The sequence below is a fragment of the Apis cerana genome, linkage group LG1, assembly GCF_029169275.1.
Source record: "Apis cerana isolate GH-2021 linkage group LG1, AcerK_1.0, whole genome shotgun sequence".
Lineage (NCBI taxonomy): Eukaryota > Metazoa > Arthropoda > Insecta > Hymenoptera > Apidae > Apis > Apis cerana.
The window spans coordinates 22230319-22256102 of NC_083852.1; the positions used below are offsets into that span (position 1 = coordinate 22230319).

The 25784-nt window shown below is 44.7% G+C and overlaps 1 protein-coding gene across 1 annotated transcript in view; it reads right to left on the reverse strand.

The window, feature by feature from the left end:
• The window catches only part of LOC108001996 (retinal homeobox protein Rx1-like), a 37131-nt gene extending 12280 nt beyond the window's left edge, over window positions 1–24851 (reverse strand). Inside the window, exons 1-2 of the mRNA XM_062082498.1 lie at window positions 23617–24851; window positions 8924–9156 (exon numbers count right to left, since the gene is read on the reverse strand). Coding sequence (XP_061938482.1) covers window positions 8924–9156; window positions 23617–23791 — 408 coding nt within the window. The 5' untranslated portion in view covers window positions 23792–24851. The remainder of the gene's footprint in view (window positions 1–8923; window positions 9157–23616) is intronic.
• Window positions 24852–25784: the final 933 nt, after the last annotated feature.

The following is a 25784-nucleotide window of genomic DNA, read 5'->3' on the forward strand; positions in this document are numbered from 1 at the left end:
TTCGATTACAAGGACCGCCAGCTAATTGTTAATTGCTGGCCTCAGGACCATATGCCGACAAAGGTTTCATAACATTATATGGAATATTAAAACGAGCAGGCACATGCGTGGATTTTCTATGCGTGTGCCCTACATGAAGGCCCTTTGCTGGCCTCGTAACGCGGTTAGACGAACCACCACCGCCACTGGATCCATCCAGGATCCAGTTGCTTCGTGGGAAAACCCTTCTTTCCTTCCTCCCTCCCTCTCTCCGTTTCTCTCGTTAAATACGACTTCTAATTCTCTTCGACTCGACGCTCCCTATCCCCCAATCTCTCTTTCCTTCTGAATAATTTATATACACGCGTTCCAAGAATTCGACGGATACTGAGATTTTTTTACAATTATCCCTGTTGGTTGGACGATCGAAGTGTTTCCAGTGGCCTGTTATCGAGGGGATAACTTTTGGGATAACTTTAGAGCGCGATAGTCTTGGAGAAAACAAAAGAATACGCAGTGATACGACTAACTTTCCTCTCGTCCGCAATTAGCGAGATTTTATCGTGCTCGCGTGTTCTATATATATTTCGTTAGAGGTCTCGAGTTGTACGCATGCAATATCCTTATCGTCTCCTTCGCATCGAACTCTGAACAAGGAGTCCTCTTTCCGAACTCGTTAACCAACTCGAAGACCGAGTTCGCCGCAATTAATTATCCCCGTAATTGCATCTGTAATTTACGGTGAACGGCGCCGAGGTGACGGGAGCGGTCTTTTTCCAGCCGTTCCTCTCCATCTCTACTCGCGGCTCATCCCCGCTTAAACCCGCTCCCCCGCCGCTCCTACCCTTGGTGTTTAACGGCTAATCTGCCAAATGAAGTGTTTTTGTGTTTGAGCACAACACTTCGTCTCAATGGAGGAGCAAAACCGCCCTCGGGAAAAGGGTTGCTCCGACATGATTGATGCTCGAGGGGGCAGAGCAAGGGTCCGCCAACCCTTTTTAGCCAAGCGCTAAACGGAGTGCTTAATTGAGCCACAGACCTCAGAACCTCGGACAGCTAATCTTCCGAGCGTATTTACGGAAAACGATGGACCTTACGTCCCTCTCGTGTCACGTTCGCGTGCCACGTTTCTTTTTCCTTCATTCGCCTTTCGAACGAGTTTTCTTTCTTTTTCCCTTCTTTTCATTCTCGCTGCCAGAGCGAGGCACGTTTTCACGTTTAACTTTCTACGATGCGAGAAGGCGTGTGCTTTAAACAGTTCATCCCGTTTTCATCAATGTCATCGAGTGACGACAGTGAAAGTGCGGCGAAGATCTCGATTGAGCGATAAAAATTTCCTCCCCTGCTAAAATTAAATTTCTCTTCCCTAACCTAAAAATTCTTCCGGTCACTTACGGAGCGGAAAACGATACCGGTCGAGAGTTAAACGCGTTATCTTTACGCGTTCCTTAACGTCATAAAGTTTCCTTAGTTTTCCCTCAAATTGACACCGTCCTCCGGGATATACGATGAAAATGGCGCGCGCGCGCACATCCCCGATACGCGTACATGTGTACGCGCGCGCGCCAACGAAAGGACGAACACTGGCCCGTAATGGAGTTTCCAAATATTCGGGGAGCCCTCGCTCAATTTCGAACAATTTGCATTTAGGGTGAAGTGCAATTAATAGAAGCGGGGTGTTGTCCCGCGCCATTCCACGCCTATTAACACTATATTCCGCGGGAGTTTAGCATATCGAGGGGGCAATATTGAGTTACGCGACAGTAATTATAATACTCGTTAGACGGCGCTGCAAGAGTTTACCCACTTCGCATGCTCTCGCGAGCCGCAGGATCGAAGGATGTGTTTCTGCGCTGGCTCGAGCAACGTCTTCGACAACGTCTGTTGACGATGAAAACGAACCACCGCCTTCAGCCTCGAACCCTCGAAATGATCCAATCGTTTGAATTGGAAGCGAAGAGAAAAAAAGGGTGGAAGGTGTCGTTAACGAATCGAAGGAATCTCGAGTAACGTTCGAGCAGCGGGGAAATTGTTTTCTCGAATGAAACGCGACATCTCTTATCTCACAATTGTTTCGAAAAAGTTTATTATTTCTTCGAAAGTTTAGGGCTAGGGTTCAACCCGATAATCCGCCTCGTTTCGTGTAGCTTCGATTAAAAAAGGGGGGAAGGGGAGTCGATCTTTCCGAGAAATCTAAAGAGCTCGTTCACGCAACTACAACTTCTACCTTGCCTTTTCGAAAGGGTGAATTAAAGGTAATCATATCGATGCGATCGCTAAGGAGGTGTCGCGAAAAGCATAACCGAGCGGTGATAAGAAACGTTCTTTGGAAACGGATGGATGATAATAGATCGTCAATCGTACCGAGCTTGTTTGTTTTCACGAATACCGTAATCAATTCCCGTTGATGAATTCGTTTCCATGGTTTCTTAATTCTCGCAGAATCGCGCGATATTTCGAAACTCAACGCAAGAAAATGTTGACCGATAATCCGATAATCTTTAACAAACCGCATTTTTAAAAAACATACGATTCAAACGTATTTTTCATCCGATCGTAAAACGCTTATTATCCCCATAAAAATTTCCTCCAATCCTCCAATTACGCCGAGTTCCATATATTGGAACTCGGTCTCTCGGGCGGATCCGTCTGACTTATTACGTCCGTTACCACTTGACACCCAATCGACCTGGCGCGCGTGGACCCTGCCCCGCGCCGCTTCTCCACCTTTTTCTGCTTCCCTTCGATCCCCCCGATCAGAGGAGGAAGCAGACGAGCGGTCTCACCGACGCGATCCATCGCGTTTATTTTTTCTTTTTTTTCTTCTTCCCGTTCCTTCGTGACGGCCTCCGTCGCGCGGCAGGTGTCCCGCTCCCACGATCTTCGCTATTTCCCGCCACCCTATTTTCTCTGTTCTCCGGGTGTCGGGAGGGGAGGGGCGCTCTCGCGCCTAGCACGAGGCCATTATCTTATTTTCCGCCTGGAAACACCGCACCCACAAGAAAAACGATCTGGATGGGGAGGGGGGGAAGAAGGCCGGCTGAGAAAGCCCATTGGCTGTTCACGCGGAAGATCAGAGGTGCTTGCGTGTAATAACATTTGTATCCGAGATCGTCTTCCTTTCTTCCTCGCTGATCGAGCAAAGACGAGACGCGCGAGAAATTCCTTGTATTACGATCGGATTGATAGCCTCCACTATTATTATCAACGTTGAATAACCACGAGTTTTGGATGGTCATTGACAACGGGAAGAAAAAGCGTCAGGATCAGGATCAGGAAAGATCCATCAACGATCGTTGGAAGGAACGTTGATATGTTAAGTTTCTTCTAACTTATGGGATAGTATCGTAATAGATGCGTTTAAGAGCGTGTTTTTTCTTTCAATTATCGTTGCAAAGATCTTTTAGAAAAACGATCAATATGTAATTTAAGTAATCGCGATGTTTTCGAAGGGACACGAATGCACTATATATATATTCTCCGCGTAAGCTTAGAAATAATAGGCGCCACTTTATCAAGACATTATTTTGATTTATGTTTGCAAACGACCAACTCGCGCGAATACCATTAGTCGAGCGTAACCTGGTGCAAGAATTCTCACTGCCCTTCGCTGAACAGCTTTACGGTGCCACACATGGATATTAATATCACGACGAAGCGAAGCTTATGGTTCTCGGTCTAGTGACCACGAGGGTACGAACTTGCTCGATTGAAACCGGGGAAAACAATATACGTACGTCCGTTTCGTAATATCGAGCAATAGATATATATATAATTTGCCACGAGACCCATTAAATAAACGACGATATTTTGTTCTAATTTAACTTGTTGCCAGATTCCACCGAATTCTTAATACAAGAGTTTTAAATTGTACTCGCCTAATATTGTTTGAATTAACAATAACATTTCATGCGACAATTTAATATCGCCCTCTCTACGCTCGATTCGTCGTAAAAAAAAAGAAAGGAAAAAAGGCTGAATTAAACAAACGAATGAAAAAAAAACGCGCCCTGATTGAAACACTTGGAAATGATCGTTACGATAAAATAAAGGGAGAGAGAGAGAGAGAGAGAAGGTTTCTAATTTCCGAAAAATGGCGCGGCGGTCGCGCATGAGCTCGTTAATTTTCTGCACGCTTTTTCCGCATTGCGTGCGCAATTGCGTCGGAGAGCGGCGCGGAGTCGTCGCGCGGAGAAATTCGCGGCAGTATCCATGGTTACGGGCGTTGATCGCCGGCCCGCTAGGCGGAGGCGGCGTGCGTGACTAATTTGACACCCCGTAGATATAGGTGCGCCTAACCCAGACAGTCACCTGCGATTCGTGCCGGCCTCGTGTCGGCGCTAACGATCACGATTTGGCCCCCCAATAAAACCGAATTAAACGGGCCGGCAAGCGCCGCCATGGAACAACCAGGCAGCAGAGAGGATGGCTTTCCCTTCATCCGATAGAGCACGATCTTGCTATAGTTATATATAATCGAATGTTGCGTGTGTATTTTAATAATCGTCGAAATGACGATTGGCTGTTGTTCGCGTTAGAATCGATCCTTGCGGAAGGATCATTCTAATCATTCCATTCAGTCAGTCATTTTATGATTTATCCTCGAATCGTGAGAAATCTTCGTTCGAGAGAACGAACAGTTTCTACGGAGTTAAAGATCAAACGTTTCCTTTCTTGACTCGTTTACACGACGAATTATCGTTCGAAACGGGGATTAATCGTTTAAGGGAGGGGGGAAGAGGATTAGACTATCGTACTAAACGTGGCATAGAAGAAAATAGTTGTAGAACGACGCGTCTCTTGTCTTTGAGCCCGGGTTTCCATGCCTACGCGACGGTAAATAACGTCAAGCACCGTGGAAGCCCCTTTTATTTCGTACACACGTTCTTCTTGCTCCCTGATAAAGATGATTTTCTTGCTTCTTGGAACTAACCCGTTTTCACCCTTCTCCTCTTTTCTTGCGTCAACAATTTCGCGTACGTGGATTCCAGCAATTTCGGTGTTTCGCCGATACGAAGCCCGCGAATTACTTCCGCATGATCGTGGAAAATATTTTTCGAGCGTAGACGCGTGGCGTGGGTTCCGATTTTCTTTGTAAATGGAACGAAAACAGGGAAGATCGGTTTTAAATTGCGCTCTCAAAAGCTTTCAGAAACGATTGCAGCCTCGATATTAGTTTCACGTCCCTCCGCCCAGCCCCGCTGCGCCTCCACCCCCTTGCTACCCACGCCCACCTATCGCGCTCGACGAATGTATTTCTCGTCGTAGGCGAGACCGGTTTCAAATTCTTCCGCGGTTCGGTGTGTGCGAGCGGACGAAAAAAATTGTAATCGAATTGGAGTATTTTTCCAATTGGCAATCGTCGAACGGCCGAGCGCGTCCAACGATCGACCATTCGGCCGCGGTGAATTCTTTCTCTCTTTTTTGCCCCCTCTCCCTCCCTCCCTCTCTCTCCAAATTAGTTGGCCTACCGCGAAAAATCAATCTGCCCGCTTTTTTCCGCTCGTCTCTTCCACGACGATTGTCGATTCCATTCTCTCTCTCTCTCTCTCTCTCTCTGTTTGCTCGCTTCGTGAAAATACGCCGGCCATCGATTCGAGTTCCCCGCGGCGAATTGTCACAGCTCCGCCTCGTCGCGATTTCCGCGCGCAACGTTTTCTTAGATAACGAATTTCCGTCGATCGATCCTTTTTATTTCCCCTAACTTCGTTTCGATATAATTTTTCTTATACGATATCGATAGTCGAGCGGTGGAAGATTTGACACGGAACGTTTACACACTACGCGAATTGCGTTTTTTAAAGTTAAGATATTCGCTTCAATTATTTCCCCGTGTGATCATAGATACGTACATATATACGTATATACCGATTAGCAGGTGTTTCGTCGTTACAGAGTTAATTTCGACGAGTGGTTTCAACGAAGCTCGCCCTTATATCGATTTCAGTTCTCGGCAAATCGTCGCGTTATACCGCGTTTCTTTTTTTTTTTTTTTGGCGAACTTACGATCGCGTGACGGCAAACGCGCGTCGACGATGCGCCTAATGGTATAATGGTACGATGGTGAAATTTCGTTATTCCCTTAAGTACGCGAAAGAGGATAAATTATCACGCGGCGAGTTGTGAAAGTGTGTTTCGATCGAAGGGGGAAATGCCGTTTTCCTTTCGGTATTTGAATTTTTTATCCATTCATTTCCCGTACACATTTTTTTCATTCGCACGCCTATTTGAAAATTCATTTTTCCTTTCTATGAAGATTCTTCGCACTCCGTTCCCTTCTTTCTTTCACAGCCGAGGATTAGATTTCGAACCCATCCATTCTTTTAAATTAACCAAGTTTCGAGAACTCGAATCGAGACGCGATCGAAGAAACGTAGATATTGAAGAATATAAGCAATTACAATCCACGTAACGTTCCATAAACGAGCGATTCTTTTCCTTTGGCAAATCGATTAACGAGCACGGTGCATTGAAAACGATGCGTAAACCTGAATTACAATAACGAGCTTAACAAGCAATTCGACGTTTCGATATCGGCCGAGGCGGTGCTGTATATCCAATAAAATCTCCGCACTCCGAGGACGATAATTATCGCGAGAAAACAGTGTTAATCCCCGCAATCAATCTGCCTGTGCGCGTATACTCGCGCGCGTACGTGTATAATATGCACAGACGCGCGCGTGTGCGCGCATATACTCGAGGCAGAGGATGCATGAAAATCTGGAAAACGCGTTTTCCCGGGTCACACAATCGGGCTACGGTGACCACCGACCGGACCCCTACCACCGAAACAACCCGGTTTGTCCAATAAAAGCTCCGTTTCCCTTCGCTATCGCCCCCTTCCACTCCTCCGCAAAACCATCTCGTCGAGCGGCCTAATAAATCCGACAGATAGGATTGGCGTGCGCTATCAATTAAAAATGATGAAACCGAACGTGCGTCCGCCTCTTCGTTGCGCCTACCAGCGGCCAACCACCGCCTCCTTCCTCTCCCTTCCTCCTATCCTTCCCCCATCCTCCGACTCGCAGCCTCGCGGCTCATTCCTTCGTCTTGTCTGCTCGCGTAATAAGCTTAAGCGATTAGGTGTACCTTAGGGGCGAGCTGGCGTTTCCCTTCTTCCATCCTTCTTCCATCTCCGCCGCCCTTTCTTCCGAGTCCTCCGTTTCCTCCCCTTTCCTCCCCTCGCCAGAAGCGGCGAAAGGGGCGGCGAGGAGCGAGCGATGGAAGGAAGTTCGGCGAAATTCTTTCGGAGAAAATTGAAAAAAGTAAAGCGACCGTGGCGTGCATGGCAAGTTTTAAACGCAATTTAAATTTTTAATTGCCACTCTTTCTCTCTCTCTTCTAGGCTCCCGTCATCGCGTTATCCTTGTCATATTCTTTATTCCCTTGCCACCGTCGCATCCCTCGAATCTCTTTTCGCTTCGTTTCGTTACTTGCTGTTAATTTAAGATCGCTCTCACCATTTCGATCATCGAAATGTCGCTACTTATTCCACTCTCCGTGATTGCTTATATACAATTTCTCCTTTTATACGTGTAACAATGATTATAATTTATATACGACGAGTTTAAACTGATGTTAAAAATATTTCGAGAGGAAGAAGTATTGGTGCAAAATGGAAATGTTATCGATGCCAAAAATTTCTATTTGTACGATCTCTCGAAACGGAACGAAATCGTGGCGAATCGTTCGATCGAAAATCGTGGGAAGAATCGATCCCGATCGATTGAAACGATCGAAAGAAGCAGGTGCGTTTTGCGAAATGCGGCGTGCTGGCAGCTTATTATCCAACAAACTGCGCGCTACGAGTTCGTGTGCGGGGTTTCGTAGGTGGCACGGTCGGAAAGCTTGCCCCCGGGAGCCTAATCGATGCGTCGTCGCATGCGACTGCGTGCTTTTATCGCTGTCACGCACATAATTAATTTAATTTAGTTTAATACGTCGGGGCCAGCGTTAGCCGGCGATTGCTGTTCCGATTGTTTGCACGGAAACGCTGCCATTAAACTCGGCCCGCTCGCTGGTCGCGCGCACGACACTCGTATCCGCTTCGTTCCAATGAAACAGAGGAAGAGCGTGCGAAAGGGAGGGGAATAATAAATTCGGTAAATTCTCGATCGTTAGTTCCCCGATATAAGTCAACCTCTCAACGATCGAGACCCCTAATTTTCTCGGATTAACCTCTTATTTTTTATGTTTTTACATTTTTCTTCCATCTTATTTTCCAGTTTAATTTCTTTAATTTTTTCGATAAAATCTTTCGTTCGTGTCTTTTCTCTTTTTTCAAAGTCACTTTTCGTTTCCAATTTTTTCCGAGCGGAGCATTTTTGTCAAAAGGGTGCGAAGGTGGAGGGAAAAACATTGGATCAAACCGTTGTTTCCCCCCCCCCCCCCTCCCCTTCTCCCGTTCTTTTTTTCCTTTCGGCTTTGATTTTCGCTCGAAGAGCGAGGCAACGAGAAATGCCGGTTGTTCAATAAACATCGCTACGTTATGGCACGGTCACGACACGTACCTTTCCATTTTTCCACTTTTCCATTTATTCACCCCCTCCTTCCTTTTTCGCGAGATCGTTAAGGTAACAGGATCGCGCACCGGTGTCGTGAGGGTTAACGAGTTAATACCTCGTTAGTCGCGTGATTCCGTGTGGTCGGGCGATTATTTAAAAATGTATGAATATTTTTCGTTTTATCTCGCGAGAAAACGATCTCTCTTGGTGTACGGCCGATTAACAACCCGATTTCCAGACAATTATTCTTTCCAATCGTTGATCCATCCACCGAGATCGCGAAATCGAGTTCCTGCGTTTATTGATCATCATCATTATTCCCTCCAAAATACTCATAGATATAAAATTAACCGATTAAGAAAAATCCTAACATCTCTCCAACCCTTCGTTTGATCTTTGACTCGATTCGGAACGAGTTTAATCAACGTTTTCCAACTCACCTGGACCCGCACTTCCGGAAGATTGACTTTCATAGCGAGCTCCTCCCTGGAGTACACGTCCGGATAATGAGACTTCTCGAAGGCTCTCTCGAGCTCGTGCAGCTGGTAGGTGGTGAAGGTCGTCCTGTTTCGGCGATGCTTCTTCTTCCCGCTGTTCCCGTTCAAATCGTCCCCGCAGCCTGCCCCGAGTTCCTCGTCGCTGCCACCGCCGGTGGAGTTGCAGCTGTTCTCACCTGGAACCCACGGGAGTGGTCAGGTCTCCTCGGAAACGGTCGTTACGGTTAATAGGTACGGTAATGGTGATCGATTTATCCCAGTCCCGGCTATTACCTCTATTATGCGCGTATAATGCTACCTATTACAAGTGTTGCAACGCTCATCACTCCTCCTGCTATCGATGCATCTCACTGTTCATGCGTTCGACATTGCCATTTATGCGCACCACGTACCAATTTCATTTCGCTTATTGCGAATCCTTTTTATGTTACGAGACGGATCATGGAAGATGGAATAATTTTCGAAGTTGATTTAACATCTTTGTCTACAAAAATTATTTTTTCGTATTTAGAAAATAGAGGAAGAAGAGGTAGGAATAAGGAGATTCATCGAATAGAAGGTAAATTTTTTAAGAAAACTCGAAACTAAACTAAAATTACTTTATTGTTGAAAGAAATGATTCGAACTCGAAGGTTGATTTAATCATTTGCCAACGGTATAATCGTTCGTTTATATACCGTACTTTTTATCGATTTAATGACACGTCGAGTTTTTATACAAATACACGTAAAACGCGTATTACCATGCGGAAAGTCGCGTGAGCCGTGAATCGTTCGAGGCCCTTTACCAATTCCCCTTTTTCGCTGGGTTATTATTTAATCTCACCGCCGCACTCCTCCTCCTATGGCCGATTATTGATTAATACGAATTTGTAATTATTAACGGACGATTACAATATCTGTAACGGATCCAAAGCGAGCGTGTGCCAAATTGCAATTGTTGTATTTCCTCGAATCTTACTCGACTGATTAATTATCCGTTCCAATATTTACGAGGCCGTAATGAGTTTACTAAACGAGCAATTTCGAATCTGTCCGCCATTCGAAAGTGCCGCTAATCGAATGTTGAAACGGTGGAAACCGAAACGATGGAGCGCCACGATTATTCTTCTTTTCGATATTCGAGGGTTCAACGGATGGGAGATTTCCACCAAGAATCCGTTACACGAGAAAGATTGTTATTTCCGCGAATATCGTAAGCACGCGCCATATACGTATGCACGTGTTTGCCGGACGTCAGAATAAAAACTGCAAGATAGAAATCGCAATCTTCAGGACAGGATGCGTTAAATAATGAAAAGTTTATCTGTTTGTATGTACACGGGAAGGTATAGTACACTGTAACGTGAAAAGAGAAATCGGGGCAAGTTGTGATAACTGAACTTATCGCGATAATTTTATTCGTTGGAAACGTTATTTTAAATTACAATCGATATAATTTTTAACCGATGAATTTTTACGAAGGGGTATAATATTACGAGGCTCATCGTCCAATGTATCGAGCAATCGAAAACTATGTTTCGACATAGAGACACGAGGATACGCGTGTCGATAAATTCCGTGACGCACAATCCGGCAATTTATCGTAGAAATCAACGCTTCGGTGCAATTTGCTCGATGCGATGTTCAACGCAGCGCGGCGGAAATTGAGGGGCCAGCTGTGAAAAGGGAAAAACCAGATTTTCGTTGTTTTGTAAGCTCTTTGACGATTGTCCGTCGTGCTTCGATCAAAAAAAAAAAAGAAGAAGAAGAAAAAGAACCGAACGCGAAAAAAACAATGTTACGTTTTTCAACTTTCGAAATATTCATGAATCCTATACAATTCCGCGTAAAGTTTCGATGAAAATCGATGAAAAGGTTCACCTTTCTCGATTGTGAAGTGCGAAGTATTTGCAATGCTGCTCGCGTAACATTCCCGCATTTCTCCACTTTATTACGGTACGAAACGAACGTTATCGTTATCGAGGAAGAAATTGATTCGCGCCAACTCGTTCGAACGAGTGTTTTCCTCGTCCTATCACGCCATCTACGCGGCTACCGTGCAACGCTCGTACACCATGCTCGTTTCATATGCATATTTATACCTATCCGCTTTTGTGCGCGTACACAAAACGCGTATACGCCGATTTCATATCAATTTCGGGGCAATCAAAAAGCACCCGGGGTTTCCCGGCTGTGCCAACGTTTAAACACAACCTCGAACGTTCTAACGCGATTAATTTAAAACGGGAAGGGAATGGAGGACTGTTTTCCGGCGTTCTTCGACCATAACCAAATTCAACAATCGAGCCATGGTACGGGCGTCCAAATGATCCTCTTTTCGCCACGGCCATCCCGACACCCCGTCGGGTATATATATTCAGCCTCTCATTAACTGCATAATTAACCCTCTCTCGCATCGCAGCGTAGCGCATTAGATCGAATTGTGGGGGGTAATCGGGTGGGCTAGTGCACACGGCTACACGGACACCTGTGCGCAACGTGCACGTACACACACGCGCGCGCGATGGCGTGGATCGTGTGCGCGTGTGTGTGTACGTGCGCCATCGGGCCGGTGCTAACCAACAGCCTAATAACCTCGCCTTGCCTCGTGATTGACGCGCCTGTACCGGCTAATTATCAACAACAATCAATAATGGCCCCCGAGAGTGCCAACACCATCGTCCTCCTTCGCCCCCGGGACCTCCTTCGCCCACCCACCCTTTCTTCCGTCCATGCTACCAGACAGAACAGCGCGCCCTTCTTCCTCCAGGCTCTAATCGTGCACCGGTCTAAACGGAGGAGAGCAACTTCTGTTTTAGGACGCGAGATCTATCGTGGAGACCGATGAAAGGGGATGGGATGGAGATAGAGGTTGAACGATGACGTTGCTAAAAGATGGAACGTAAAACTAACGTTTCAGAGTTACTTGGATGTCGTCTACGAATTTCTAGTTTATTTTATTCCTAAAAAATTAATTATAATCGCTCTCTCTTCTTCCACGATCTTATTTCTAACTATACACGAATAATATTCGTGTGATGAATGATACGTGATCTAACGTTTCGACGAAGCGAATTCAATCGGCCGCTAATTAAAATTGCGCTCCTATAAACGGCGTTCGAATAATCGCCTCGTAATCCGAGATATTTTCGATTCGACGAATTGGATCGGGGAAAATCGCAAAGTCGATAAACGTTAAACGAATTATCACGTGTGTCTACTAGTTAGTAACGGAGTGAGAGAATCGGACATTTTGGGGGGCGGCAAACACGGGAATCGCATGCGTTCGGAGGGAAATTAATGCGGGTTACATTATATCCATACAGGGAGTGGGGAGGGAGGAGATACGGAGAGATTTATATAGGTGCGTAGAGAAGGTCCGCGTAACTAGGCGGTGTAAGCCCGTGTGTGTTGGTACGTCTGCGCAATAATTGGTTTCGGCCAGACAGAGTAACCATCGTGATTAAATTCTGCGAGGTGCAGGTGCAGTGAGTCGCCGCCTTCGACTGCGGTGTTATCGTTCAGCCGTTATATCGAGAGCACCCGCTATACGCCGTTTCAAGTGGTTGGAATTTTAGCGGATTAAGGGCGACATCGCGTCGCGGATCGAAAGTTTTCCCTGTCTAATTTCGAAATCAAAATTGGTACCGTTATTTCGGGCAAGTTTCACTTTTAGATACATATCGCTTTCGTTTACTTTCGGATCGACTTCGTTTGCTTTCGATTTTTACCACGCGTTTCTACTATTTCCAACTTTCCGTTAATTCGAAGCATGATGTTATAGATCATGTTTTTTCCATCCTTAAATCGTTTAAGAAAATTCGTTTATCTCGGAATCACTGGTTTAAAACTTTATTTCAAACTTCGTTCAATTAATTTAGTTCAAGTGTTCAAGATACTCGAAGGCTGATATTTATGAAGAAAGAGATGTTTACGTTGTCATGTACATCCGTAACAGTGTGAACAAATACACTAACGTGATTTTATTCGTCTCTCTCTCTTTCTCCATCCGAGTCCCGGCAGAGGTGGCCCGTGGCATTTTGAAATTTATCAACGATCAGTGTTGGCCCATTAGAGCCGGTGCTCGATTCAGGAGGAGGTTACGATTCCTCGGCCGCCTCGTCCATTATATTATCTTCTCGTGTCAATCTCTTAAGTAGCTGGAATGGGCCAGAACCGTTTTACACCGATCCGATACGATCTTGTTTCTCCCACGAACTTGGAATACCGACGCGAATACGCCATTTACGTTTTCTTTCCTCTTCCTCTCGAGATCATCCCTCTCGCAATCGTCTCGATTATCAATAATATTATCAATAACATTATACAACACTCGATCGCCGGGGAAGCAAAACTTCACTCGATACCATCGATCAAAATTTCAAACGAGACTATCCAAGATCATCGGAGTGTTTCGAATAAATATTATTCGCTATTTTTTCGCGAGAGTTGGATTATTTCGAATCGTCATTAACCTCTCTCGAATTTCGATTCGATAGAAAGGAATTTCGAACTCAAGAATCGTGAAAAAAGATGCGAAAATTTTAACACACCGAAGGAAATCCATTTCTCCTCTCCCATTTCGATTCTCGCCTCTCGACGGTTAATTAAATATTACTTATCGTCGGTTACCCGTCGACCATCAAATAGAATAAAATTGATCTCACCGCCATGGGACAACGATTCTAGTCTCCCTCCGAAGCGAAAAAGACGATACCTCCTCTCCTGTTCCTGCCCCTCCCCTCCCGTGAATTCCTGTTTCCTCCTCGTTCGACGTTGTTCGATGTCTCCTCGTCGTTTATACTTAAGCACGGCTGTCGATTCGAAATCTAATTTCCTTGATCGGCGTGGGAGGACAGGGGTGAGACAAGGAAAAGCAAAACGAGAGGAGGAAATAAGAGAAAGAAGATGGTATGCCGTCACACAGAGGGCTTAGCTCGCCGACCAAAGAGGATTACAGAATTTGTCTTCTCGTGGACCGTCACCGGTGCCCTCTTCTTCTCTTCTCTCTCTCTCTCTCTCTCTCTCCTCTTCTTCCCCTTCTGTTTCGCTCGTTTTCTCTGATCTTTATTTTCTCCCGTCCCCTCCTCCTCCCCCCTCCTTCTGCCGGCCGCTCTTCTCGCTCCACCGTTTTTTATCTCCGGAACGAAACGCAATGGCCACTTTGCGCGGCACAAAGTTTCGACGGAAATTTCTTCGTAAAAGCCACTGTCACCTGTCGCGTACTTTAATCTGACGCACGGTATCGATCCACGAAAATCGTTTACGCCCTCATAAAGTTATCTTGTTTTTCCGCCCATAGGTCCACGAATAGATGGTGCACAACTTTTGACATTCTCGATAGGATAGGATCATTAAGGGGCATTATTGCCCTCGTTCGATTTACACATTTTACAGAAAAAGGTGAGATCGATCGATCGTCGTTGCCGCGATAAAAAAATCTCCTAATCGTATTAACACGTAGATGGAATTTTTAATGCTGACGAAAAAACGAGGTCTAATTGATGATCGTCAATCTTAGACTACGCAATCATTACGGATAAATTACATAACGTAACAAGTACGCGATATCCAACTCCAATCGTAGAGAAGATCCCCTTAGTTATTAACAAACGTTAGATATCAATAATCAGATTAGATACACCTGTTAAAAGTCGAGATTAAAAAAAAATTAATAACACGTTTCCCAACGACCAACGAATTATTAGAATGCTGCTACCAGAGGCGAACCGGAGTCATTAATTTCCCCGGAGTTTCACGGAGAAACCTGGTTACGCGGTGACTTGTTACCTGAGTAAAAGTCAAGCCTGATCGGATAATCATTTTTTTCTGATCGACTCTTTTACCTTTTTAGAGGGGGATGAATTTTATCATGAGAGGGGGAGAGAGGAGAGGAGGCGAGAAGGACGAAGAGAGCGGAAGAAGCGGGATAAGGATAGGAGAAACGCGCAGAACGCGATCTCTCGATCCTCTCGATTGGCAAGAGGAGAGTATCGGGTTCGTCGATTATTCGCGTACCGGTATCGAATTATTAAATTGTCAAAGTGGTGGCGAACCAAAGTCGTTGAAGAAGAAAGAGAGGAAAGGAGAAGGAGAGGGAGAGAGGAGAGCGTGCACGGAGCGTGTCTTAAGAACGGTCGGCGAAAGGCTCTTAAGCTGTCATCAAGTTCTTGCAACAGGGATAAAATTTCCATCTAAACGGGTCAACGAACTGGTAATCATCTCGAGGCGCGTTAATTGAAACGATACCGGAGTTAGAAATTGTTTAATTGATTCGGGAGAGAGAGAGAGAGAGACTTTGTGCGAGCCTAATTGGACGCCATCTTGCGGCGAAACTTGATTCTCGAATCTCGAATCAACGGAAGGAATTGGATTGGTTCGTTTTTACAAACCGATTTGTCAAATGTTTCAAAACTGGTGAAATTAATAATTCTTAGAGAATCGAGCGATGAAATTTTTTCGTCCAAGTTCTTCCTTTCCTTTTCTTTTGCTCCTTGATTAAATTTTCCGCGACTTAATATTTTTCAATTAAATTCCATCGAGATTAATTTATTTAGTTTCTGAAAAATCAAATTAATTTGTTGATGAAATTGAAAATTTTTCAGAAACTGTGATAAAAAATATATTTCGATGTATTTTCGAGAATCAATGTTCTGTATTAAGTCGTACGTTTTGAAAAATCTTTCGTTAATCGATCGTCGGCCACAAGGGCAAAAGGAAACAAATTCCCCATTGTTCCATTTTGTCTTGCGCCCGTGCGTGTTGATATTTTTCGAATCAAAATCCGTTTATCTTTACGAGATAAACATGGAAGAATTTGTAGAATAACGTAAAACGGTTAGAAATTTACTCGAAAATAACATCACTTTCGACTCACTTTAATATTTAATAATCTTACTTTCTGAGAATAACTGATAAAATATTAAAACGACATTAAAATGAAATAATTTAACGAGTTTATCAACTAAATAAATCGCAATTATGAAAAATTTATTCCTTTAATATTTCACCGACTACATCGATGTCGAGCCACGAATAAACAATTAATATTAAAAGTTCACTCGCGTTCCGTGTTACGATAACTCGTTTCTACATCTAAGATTTTTTAAATGCAATGGAAGGGGAGGAAAAAAAAAAAAAACACGGCGATCAAATCGTAAGATATTTCCCCGCGAGCGAACGCCTTCATTGCAATGGTAATCAACGTGGCCGGCCCTTGCTATCGTTACTACTTAATAATTTAATTGTTCGCTGGCGTGCAATTATTATTCGGATATCTCTCGCTGCATCAACTGCGACGTTCAATCGCTACAGTTCGTGAACTCTTTGCCTCGTGTTTTCGCAAACACGATTCGAAAAGGCTTCGCGATCGAATTAAAAATATCAAAAAGAATTTCGATTTCTTGTTTCGTTCTCGTGAGTCGAGAGAATCAGAAGCTCGATTAATTTTAAACGGTTCAAAATTCGAACGGAAAGAAACGAAATCGAAACGAGTTTTCTTTCGAAAAGTTGTTTCGAAACAATAGCTTTTTAATCGTTCATAGTTATAACGATATCGCGGTGTGGATATAAGCCAATGTCCCGTGATCGTCGCGAGACTCGAAAGCAGGACGGAACTAGAATGCGGCATGCAATAAAACACCCCGTCGTGCACAATGTACCTACTAATAATTTAATTGTTCCCCGGCATGCGAGCCTTATTACAATCTCTCCATCGACGTCGTTCAGCCACGAATACGAATTCTCGCGCACGTACGCTCGCTCCCGAACGAATCGACCCGGCCACCCCATCTTACACACACACATATATATATATACATACCGCCTCGAAATGGATAAGAATCTCAAGAATGAGATAATTGCATTGATTACTTGCGTTGTAACTTTACAACTAACTTCACATTTTTTTCCCATTCTCAAATTGAATTAAATCTTGGAAAATTGCATCGTGGCTTTCGACTATTAGCTCGATACGATAAGTTTGTAGATTTGTAACAACCGCCCCCCTAAGTATATAAATTACTCAGACTTAAATTATTTATTTATCTTCATAAATTTATCTCTGAATCGTAGTCGAGCGGTAACCACGTGTTTTCATTGCAACCTACACACACCTACACACACGAGTAAACAGGATGGTAATGGTTGCTAATCGTTGATCAGCGCACGAATCACAGGTATATCCTGCGACGAGCGTCTCCGCTTCCTTTGTTTCCGTCACCCTGTCGGCTCATTCCCTCCCTCCATCAACCCCTCTGTCTGTATCGTGGCTCGACGATGTGTCGTCTCATTGGACTCGTCTAGGTAGTACCCGTCGCTCGTCTGCCTATCGATCACGAAACGTTTCGGTATCCGTGCGATATAGCTTCCCCGTCGGCCGGTGTACGATTGATCGACGACACCTGTGCGCCAATTACTACTCGCAAGCTTTGATCCAACGGTAATTCGGTTAAATCAGCGCGTCTCTCGCTCGCTCGTTCCCGCGAGATCACCTTCGACCGGTCTACTACGTCCGCCCGTCGCACGAGATCGATAAACAAACGGAAAAAGAAGACAATTTCGCGGAAATCGGATATGGACGCGGTTTCGCGACAATAGAGGGATCGTTGGAACTCGAAAATTTAAAGATTCGAGGTGTTTAAACGGCGAGAGATATTGAATTTTATCGAAAAACTTGTTATATATTTTTCAGATTTAACATTTACGCCAAGATTTAAATTTGAAAATTAATTAGTTTAAATAGAAGAAATTGCACTCTTTTCAGTTTATCCAGAATAAACGGACGTAAAGTAAGTAAATATCGTTAAATTCCGATACTAATACTCCAAAGAAGAAGAAAAAGAAAGCCCGCTGGAATAATTACTCCGAACGGCGAAACGGTACCTTCGAACCGTTTACGTCCTCCCCGATTTCTATCTAGTTAAAAATCGATATCACCGTGATCATTAGTCACTCGAGCTTGACGCTATTTTGTTCCGCACTCGTTTAACGAGCGGGTTAATATCACGAACACGCGACACCGTTTTATTCGACAAGGAATAAGGATCGATTAATCCGACGTGGCCGTTTCGTTTCGAGTTCCAACCCGATCCAAGACCGATCGCCGATGGTGAGACTCGAGAAGCGGTCGAAAAACGACCTCTCCCGGCCAATAAATGGGTATGAAATTACTCGTAATTGCCCGTGCCTCCCGCCCTCCCCCCTCTCCCAACGTTATATTGCCGTTGTCACGCGATCGAAATTACTCCCCTCTCTCCCCCTCCTAACAAAGCACTTTTACCTGCGGCGTTCCAGAACGGCCGCGACGCCGTTACCTCCTCTGTATCGGGGACCGCTTTAATTCCGACCTTCCTTTCAATGGGAACATTTTCTCCCTATTAATAATCGTTCACTTCTTGTATTTACATTTGCCACTTGGATCGCGCACAATTCTCTTCTCGTTAATGGTGCACGAAAAAAGAAAATCTTCGCCTTGCGTTGGTAGCCAGATCTCTTTCGCGAAAATGCGTGGAAAATGCGAAAAAGGCGTTGTAAAAGTATATATTTGCGAGCGTCGTTATTAAACAAATGTTTCGTATTAGATTCGACTCGAGTTTGTACGTTGATACGTTTTTAATCTTTGAGGAAATCGATTACACGTTCGATGGTTTCGAGGATATCCGCTTCTACGTGAAGCAGTTCGTTCGATTAACAGAATGAGAATCATGGTTATTGTTAAGTATTATACGTTCTGTTTCCACGATTGCCAAGAATCACGAAAATCTTTTCGAAATTTTCGAACATTTCCTATCAATCTTGATGGAAATTTCAAATCTACCGTTCAGTCTACCGTTCGTTGCCGAGTAAATATAATCTTCGAATAACAAAACCCGATAATCCTTGATTGAATCCTTATAGAAATTGAAATATTCTTCGGACGAACATAAAAATTTCGATGAAAAATTCGATTATATCCGAGGTCGGTATAACAAAGTATCTCACCGTCTTGGAAGCAGAAAGAGAGAGAGAGAGAGAAACAAAGAGAGAGAAAGTCAAAGACTCGATCGTTCGGGAACGCTCGTTCTCGGATCTCCCACAAAGACACCCGATTAATTGTTCTGATTCGTAGCAACGACATACTTTAATTACGCGGGGAGATTCGTGGAGGCCGCGCGTGATTAATTGGAAGCGTGCTCTCGAGCAGTTAGCTCGGTGCCGGGCGGAAAATCAGAAAGGATAATTGTGCGAATTACCAAGGAATTGATGCAATTACGGTGCGGAGTCTCGACGGCATTATCGCGGCGTTAAGGAAAGTTATTCGTTCGCCCTGCGGCTCATTATGCAGCGAAGAATTAATGAAATTTGAAAGTGCATTAATCTTCCAGCGCGCGTACAAGGTAAGATTGATTGCGCCACACTTAACGCTCCTCCCGCCTTTTCCTTTTCGTTCATTTTTTCCCTCCCCTCCAATCTTTATTCCCTCTTTATTCCTCCTCCTCCTCCCCCACCCCCGCCCCTTAATTCATCCATCGAAATCGATTTATCTCAACAACCCGTCACTTCGAATTATATACCTCGGCGCGGAAAAACTTGTCGAGCACGCCTAACTAGATTGGTAGTAATATTTCTTACATTAACATAAGTAGTCGAATTCATTAGCACCACGATTGAATGGAATAATAATCGATGATCCCGGGTGGGAGAGAGAGAGAAAAAGGAAGAGAAAAGAGGGCACGGCAAACCGGATGAGATACGAATGATTAATCTCTCGTCTAACTGAAGATATTAACGATCGGTCCGCACACGTCCGGAGGATTGATCCAGCGCGAGAGATTCGTTTCATTAAACGCACGGACGAGGGGAAATTAAAACGGGCGACAGGCAAGCAAAATGTCGCGTTATATGAAAATGCGAGCAAAACGTTTCCCGCTTAACCGTCCTTCCGCTTTGCTTTTTTCCACGAATGATTGTATTATGCGGCACGTTTGTGCGAAAAGATAATCGTTGAAAAATATCACGGGGGAAAAATATGGACGGATTGCGTTATAATCTGCAGTTTTGGCATCAACGTGGGATAGAATACAATTTGAAAAGATGATTGTTAGAATTGTTAAGGTATTATCAAACAGAGACTTCTTTTTCCTTTTTTTTTTTTTTTTTTTAATATCTACTTTCGAAGAAATTGGCTACGAAACGCCCATTTTAATTAAAACATGGTGGAAATTCTGGATCTCTCGGAACGTAGCGGAATCCGCTCGATGATTGGAGAAAGACGCGCAGAATCCACTCGGCGAAGATAACAGATCCGTTTTAAAGCTGCGAAAGTAACTGCATCTGTAATAGTAGCGGTATACGAAGAAGAAGAAGAAGAAGAGGAAGAAGAAGAAGAAAAGGCAAACAAGATGGAAGAAAGAAGACGACGAAAAAGAGGTTGAAGAAGAAAGTAAGATGGGGCAGGCGCGATCCATTAGTAGACACGTCAATTCAGCTCTTAAGAAGCGACTGACTTAAAGCCGCTTCCATCTATCTTTTTTTTCTTTCTCTCTCTTCCTCTCTCTTCTATTCTCCTTTCCCTTTCTCCTACTTATTAGCGAGGACCGATCTCCCCCTTCCATCTTTTCTTCTTTCTCTCATACGGTATCATAATTAATGATAATTCGATTAGTAGAACAAAACTTGAACTCTAGCCTAAGCAGCCTCCGTTCTTTCCCTCCCCGATTTTCTTCTTTCTTTTTCCAGTTTTAATACTCCCTGTCCGTCCCGTCCGCAACCCCCCACTTCCATTCTTTCAATTTTCTCGCCACAAATTGGAAAAAAGCTTTCGCGAATGCCACGATATAAACGACTCGATTATTGTTAACCTTCGCGGAAGAAATTACGAATCAATCTTTTCAACAGTTTCACAATTGAAAATTATCCGCGGAATTTCACTTTTCACGGAAGAGACACCGCTTTTTCTTTCTTTTTTTTTTTCTTTTTTATTAAGAAATAACATCGCTTTTCAATCCTACACTTTCATTAACTAACCATTACTCAAACTCTTTCATCAATTATACCTGTACAAAATAGTCCTCGATTCGATTCACTTCCGATCTTCAATTCGACGACGTCCCATCTCTTTGTCCGCCTCTCTTCACGCCGCGGACATCCAACTTAATACAATCAAATAAAGATAAATCGAGGGCTACTTATGCACTCCGGCTACCAAACGCCAGCGATTGATGGACGCTCCAACAATCTCTCGCTATCGGGGCACATTAATCGACGAAGAAGAAGAAGAAGAAGAAGAAGAAGAAGAGGAATCAAAACCGCGTGGCAAATAAATCAGAAAGTCATCCACGATGACTTTCTTTCCTTCCATACCACCCCCTCCTCCCCTCCTTATCGATCTGTCCCGAGTCCAGAGAGATTGCAACGAGCCGATCCTACCAGAGACGGTGACAAACGACAAGTGCATTATGCAAAAGCGTTTCGGTTATCGATTACCGTAATCCAGTCGCGGCCAACGAGATTACACGAAGCTTAGCCGATACAACAAACGGAATATCGACCGGAAGAGGATGGAATCCACGGTTAATTCCCCCCTCCGTCGAAACGGTTGCGGATTCTCGTGGTGTGTCGGCCGTGTGTGTATCATCGATTGATACGTGCCTCTCCTTCCCCCTCCCCATCCCTCTTTCAAAGCGTAATTTTTTTCGTTAACGGTGGCTTTCGATGACGCAGATCACAGGAGGGAGAAAAAGGAAAAGGGAAAAAAAAAAAAAGAAGTCCATCGCCCGTACAAAATTGTTTTGTCGATTTTGACCCTTCCGGCGAGAGTGTCGCGTCGATAGCTGTGCGAACCGCGTGCAGCCGATACAGAGGCGAGTGACATTATAAAGGACAGTCGGTGGCTAGAAACGTTTTCGCAACGACAACGATCAAGAGGACGACGGCTCTGTTCTCGAAATTGGAATTATCGGATATACGTTGGGGATATAGAGGCCGAGCACACCGCTGGGTTTCGAAACCCGGACGACTAATTAGCAGCCGCGTGCACAGAGCCCGCGCGCCACCCCTGCCACCGGCAACCAGATCGTCGCGATACGTAACGATTTTTCAATTACGCGAATAATTCGTCGAGTTGACCGCTGAATTTTGAGAAGATGCGAGGAGGAAAGGGGGGGGTCGATCTTAATTTCGAGGGTTGTTATCGTCGAGGGGGTCGATTCGTTGAAGTTGAAGAGAGGGAGGAGGATGGAGTGCAAGTTTATGAATGGGCAATCGTATCGTGAATGGGAGGATTAATATTTGAGCGAGGGATGAAAGAGTCGGTGAAACGATTATTGAAAATCGCGAAGAATTTATGATGCACGCCGATTTACGTAATGGGATTTGTTCGTAAAGTAAATTTGTCGAACGTACTTTCGCTTCGGATTGGATTAACCGCATATTTTGTCCCCGTGTAGGTGTTCTATTTGATAAGTGTTATTCAATGATATTAGCGTCGGATGCGGAGGGAATCTTCGATTTAGTCGATTTCAAATTGCTGAGATAACTCGGTATACAAAGGTATATACGATTAACCGATATAATGAGATGCATAATTGGACGTAATAAACAATCTCAGAGTCAACGAGTTAATTATTCGTCGTCTCTCGATCCGTCGTTCGATGAGGCTAGCTGACCATGTTGCCGGTACATTTTGATAATTAGAGTCGCGGGCAGACTAAGATGTATCGTATCGATGCTTTCAGGGTAAAATTATCGCGAGCGTCATCTCAATTTGCCTAACTAACGTATCATTAACCGAGCCGTTACGAAGAACACTGTCACGCACACGGTACGGCAATTTATTTGTCCTGTTAATCGTGACAACACAACGTATCGAGGCGACTAGCGTATACACTGGTATGGACACTGGCTTCTCTTAACTTCTCTGCATACTTGCCAAAGAAATTGAAACGTAATCATTACGTAAATAACTGGTGATAATGGTAATTCGATAACGATATCGTGCGATCTTTAAAAATTTTATCCTGTGTAAAATTTCACTCGGGGAATATCGTGAGAATTTACTTGATCTTTCTCGACGGATGATGTTTCTCGTTGACGATACGATTAAATCAAAATCTCGATTCGAAAGCAGTAATTGGATGAAATGATTGATCGAATCTGCTTTATTAATAAGTCTCCAAGGGTAACTCGAGCCGTTTTGGGATTTGCCGTTCTGGATCCGATACTCTGGGGTGGCTCACTCCATTCGATCTCTCGTGATCTCGTACCAATCCGACGGAAGAGACCATGGACGTTTTATATTAATTACGTCTTATCAACCGTTTAATTTGCAGTAATTTTAATAAGCGGATCACGTCGATAAAAATTAATTATACGCGTATATTTTGTTCCTAATTCCTGTTTTAAAGAAATTATTTCGTTAATCTAACATGATTGACAATAACTTCTCCCTCTCTCTCTCTCTGTTATAACTCTCTCACAACTTAAAAATTGAATTAAAAGACTAATCGATTTAAAAACCAATTTAGAAAATTATATATATAATTGAATTTCCACTTAGTCGTTACGTTCAAACATCTAAAAATTGAAATTTAAAATGTATATTCGTTATGCAATCTTCTTTAATTCCTTATTACTTATTCCGCGAACCAAGAGATGAGAATAAAAGCTAGACGTTACCTGTGTTCTCCTGCGCGTCTCGACCGTTATCCTCCATTTCCTGATGACTCCTTTTATTGTTTGCCAGTCCAAGGATCGCGTCTATGCTGTGCCTAGGAGTACTACTCGCTGGTTTCGGCAGAACGATGTCCTGGCTGTTCTGCGACGCAGTGTCGACGAGCTGTTGGGAATCCATTGCGGGAAAAAATCCAAAAGCGTGATCCCGGTCAAGGTTATCGTTTATTTTGTATTGCCTATCCTTTCCGACGAAAGGATCTTTTGCGAAAGAACGGCGATCCTTTGTAAACACACTACCGCTCAAACGTTACACGAAACGACTGTCCAATACACGTGAATTGAAAAATACATTTTGAAGGCAGATCGTCCCACCACGTATCGTATCGTATCTTCTATCCCTGTTGTTTCTTATTAACGTACACTTGGAATTATTAAGAATTCTCGTTATATCATCCAACACCACCTCAACAGTTTTCGTACACGTAGCGTTGTATCGTCGAGTAAATGTATCGAGTCTGTTTATTCGTACTGGATTACAATGTCCACACGATGGTACACACAACTCTACGACGATACCATTGGTTTGCTACCGCACCTCTCATGGCTCGTCCTTGCCGCACAACGACACATATTTTACTTAGAATTTCTTCCGCTCGCCTCCAATTTCTTCCACACTCGCACGACGATCAATTTCCTCCTCCTCCTCCTCCTTCTCCTCTTCTACTCCGTCCAACGATTCGGCGACGGAACTCTCGATAACATGACGCGAGGCTTCTCCACCGACTCTTCCTTCCCCCGATCCTAGATCTCCTAGAACGACTCCAGCTCGCCTATCTATCCGTCCGCTGTCCGAAAACCGCTCGAAAAACCGTCCTATTTCCAGCCGTGGAATCGGTTTGGAACGAATGGATGGAACGAAAAGATGGAAGAAGCGTGGACCCGTTAACTCGTGGAGGAAGCGGCGGCGGGTCAGAGGTGAAATAAAATTGCGGCCGGTTAAGGTCGAAGTTGTTGAGCGTGCGTCGTGCCAACGAGGACTAGTCGGTTGGCCGAGCAGCGGGGTGGCCTTTGTTGTGTGGCGCACAACTACCAAGTAACCGAGTACGAGGTTGGATGGGAAGAGGTGGTCCAGGAGTTGGCGTACGAGGCGTGGCCTGGCTCCACGAATCCCCGTCGCTGTTCGTGGAATTTCGAGCCAATCCGGGTTTGGATCCGAGAACATGGCGAGGCAGTGGTGCTCAACCGCCACTGGAAACGCGTCACCCTCTCCCCCTTGCAGGCTTTTAGGTGGGGTTAATTCGCGGCGGGGAAGAGGAGGTGGACTCTCGGAGTCGGGCTTCTGTGACACCGTACGTCCACCACGTCGAGCTTCCCGTGTGCGTGTACGTGGCTGGCTCGAGTGTGTATCGGCTCGAGGGATGGATACAACGAGTGATTGAGCGCGCGCACACGGGGTTGCTCGCGTAAACGGACGCCATACAACACGTTTGCACGGGGGGCGCGCACGTACACACGTACGCGAGGCCGGTGCGGCTTGATTCTTGCGGCGGATTCTGGCATCCCCAGTAATTGCCAGAAATGAGGTAAAGCTTACCGCTTACGCCAAACCTCCTACGCTTCGTACTGGATGCTCGTACCGTTGCTGCCGACTTGCCGCGCGCGTTACGCGATAGGGTGACCCGCGTATTACGCGTGCACCAGACGCCCGCAATTTTTCCAAGACTGTAAGGAGTTAAGCCGAGTTTAAACTCCCTCCCTCTCTCTCTCTTTCTATCCTTCTCTCTCTCTCTCTCTCTCTCTCTGTCCCTCTTCCCTCTATCCTATCCGAAGGAGGAACCGCGTCCGGTAGGGGGATGATGACGTTTCAGCGTCGTAATTGCTTCGTTTCGATCCTACTCTGCCCCCGTTGTTGGATAATCTCGTTTGTTCTTTGACGATGAGAGTTTGCATTCTCTCTTGATACACAATGCCCGCGCGATGCATGATAATTAATTGTGAACAATTTTTTTCCCCTCCTCCTCCTCCTTTCGTCTCCCTTTTGCTCCTCGATTAAGAGATCTTTCGACTAATATTTAATTTCGCTCATGAGCTGATATTTAATCCTTTCGGGTTGGAAAAAATTTTCATTTCTCGCGTGTTCACGGGATGCGTGCGCGGACGGTGGATATCGG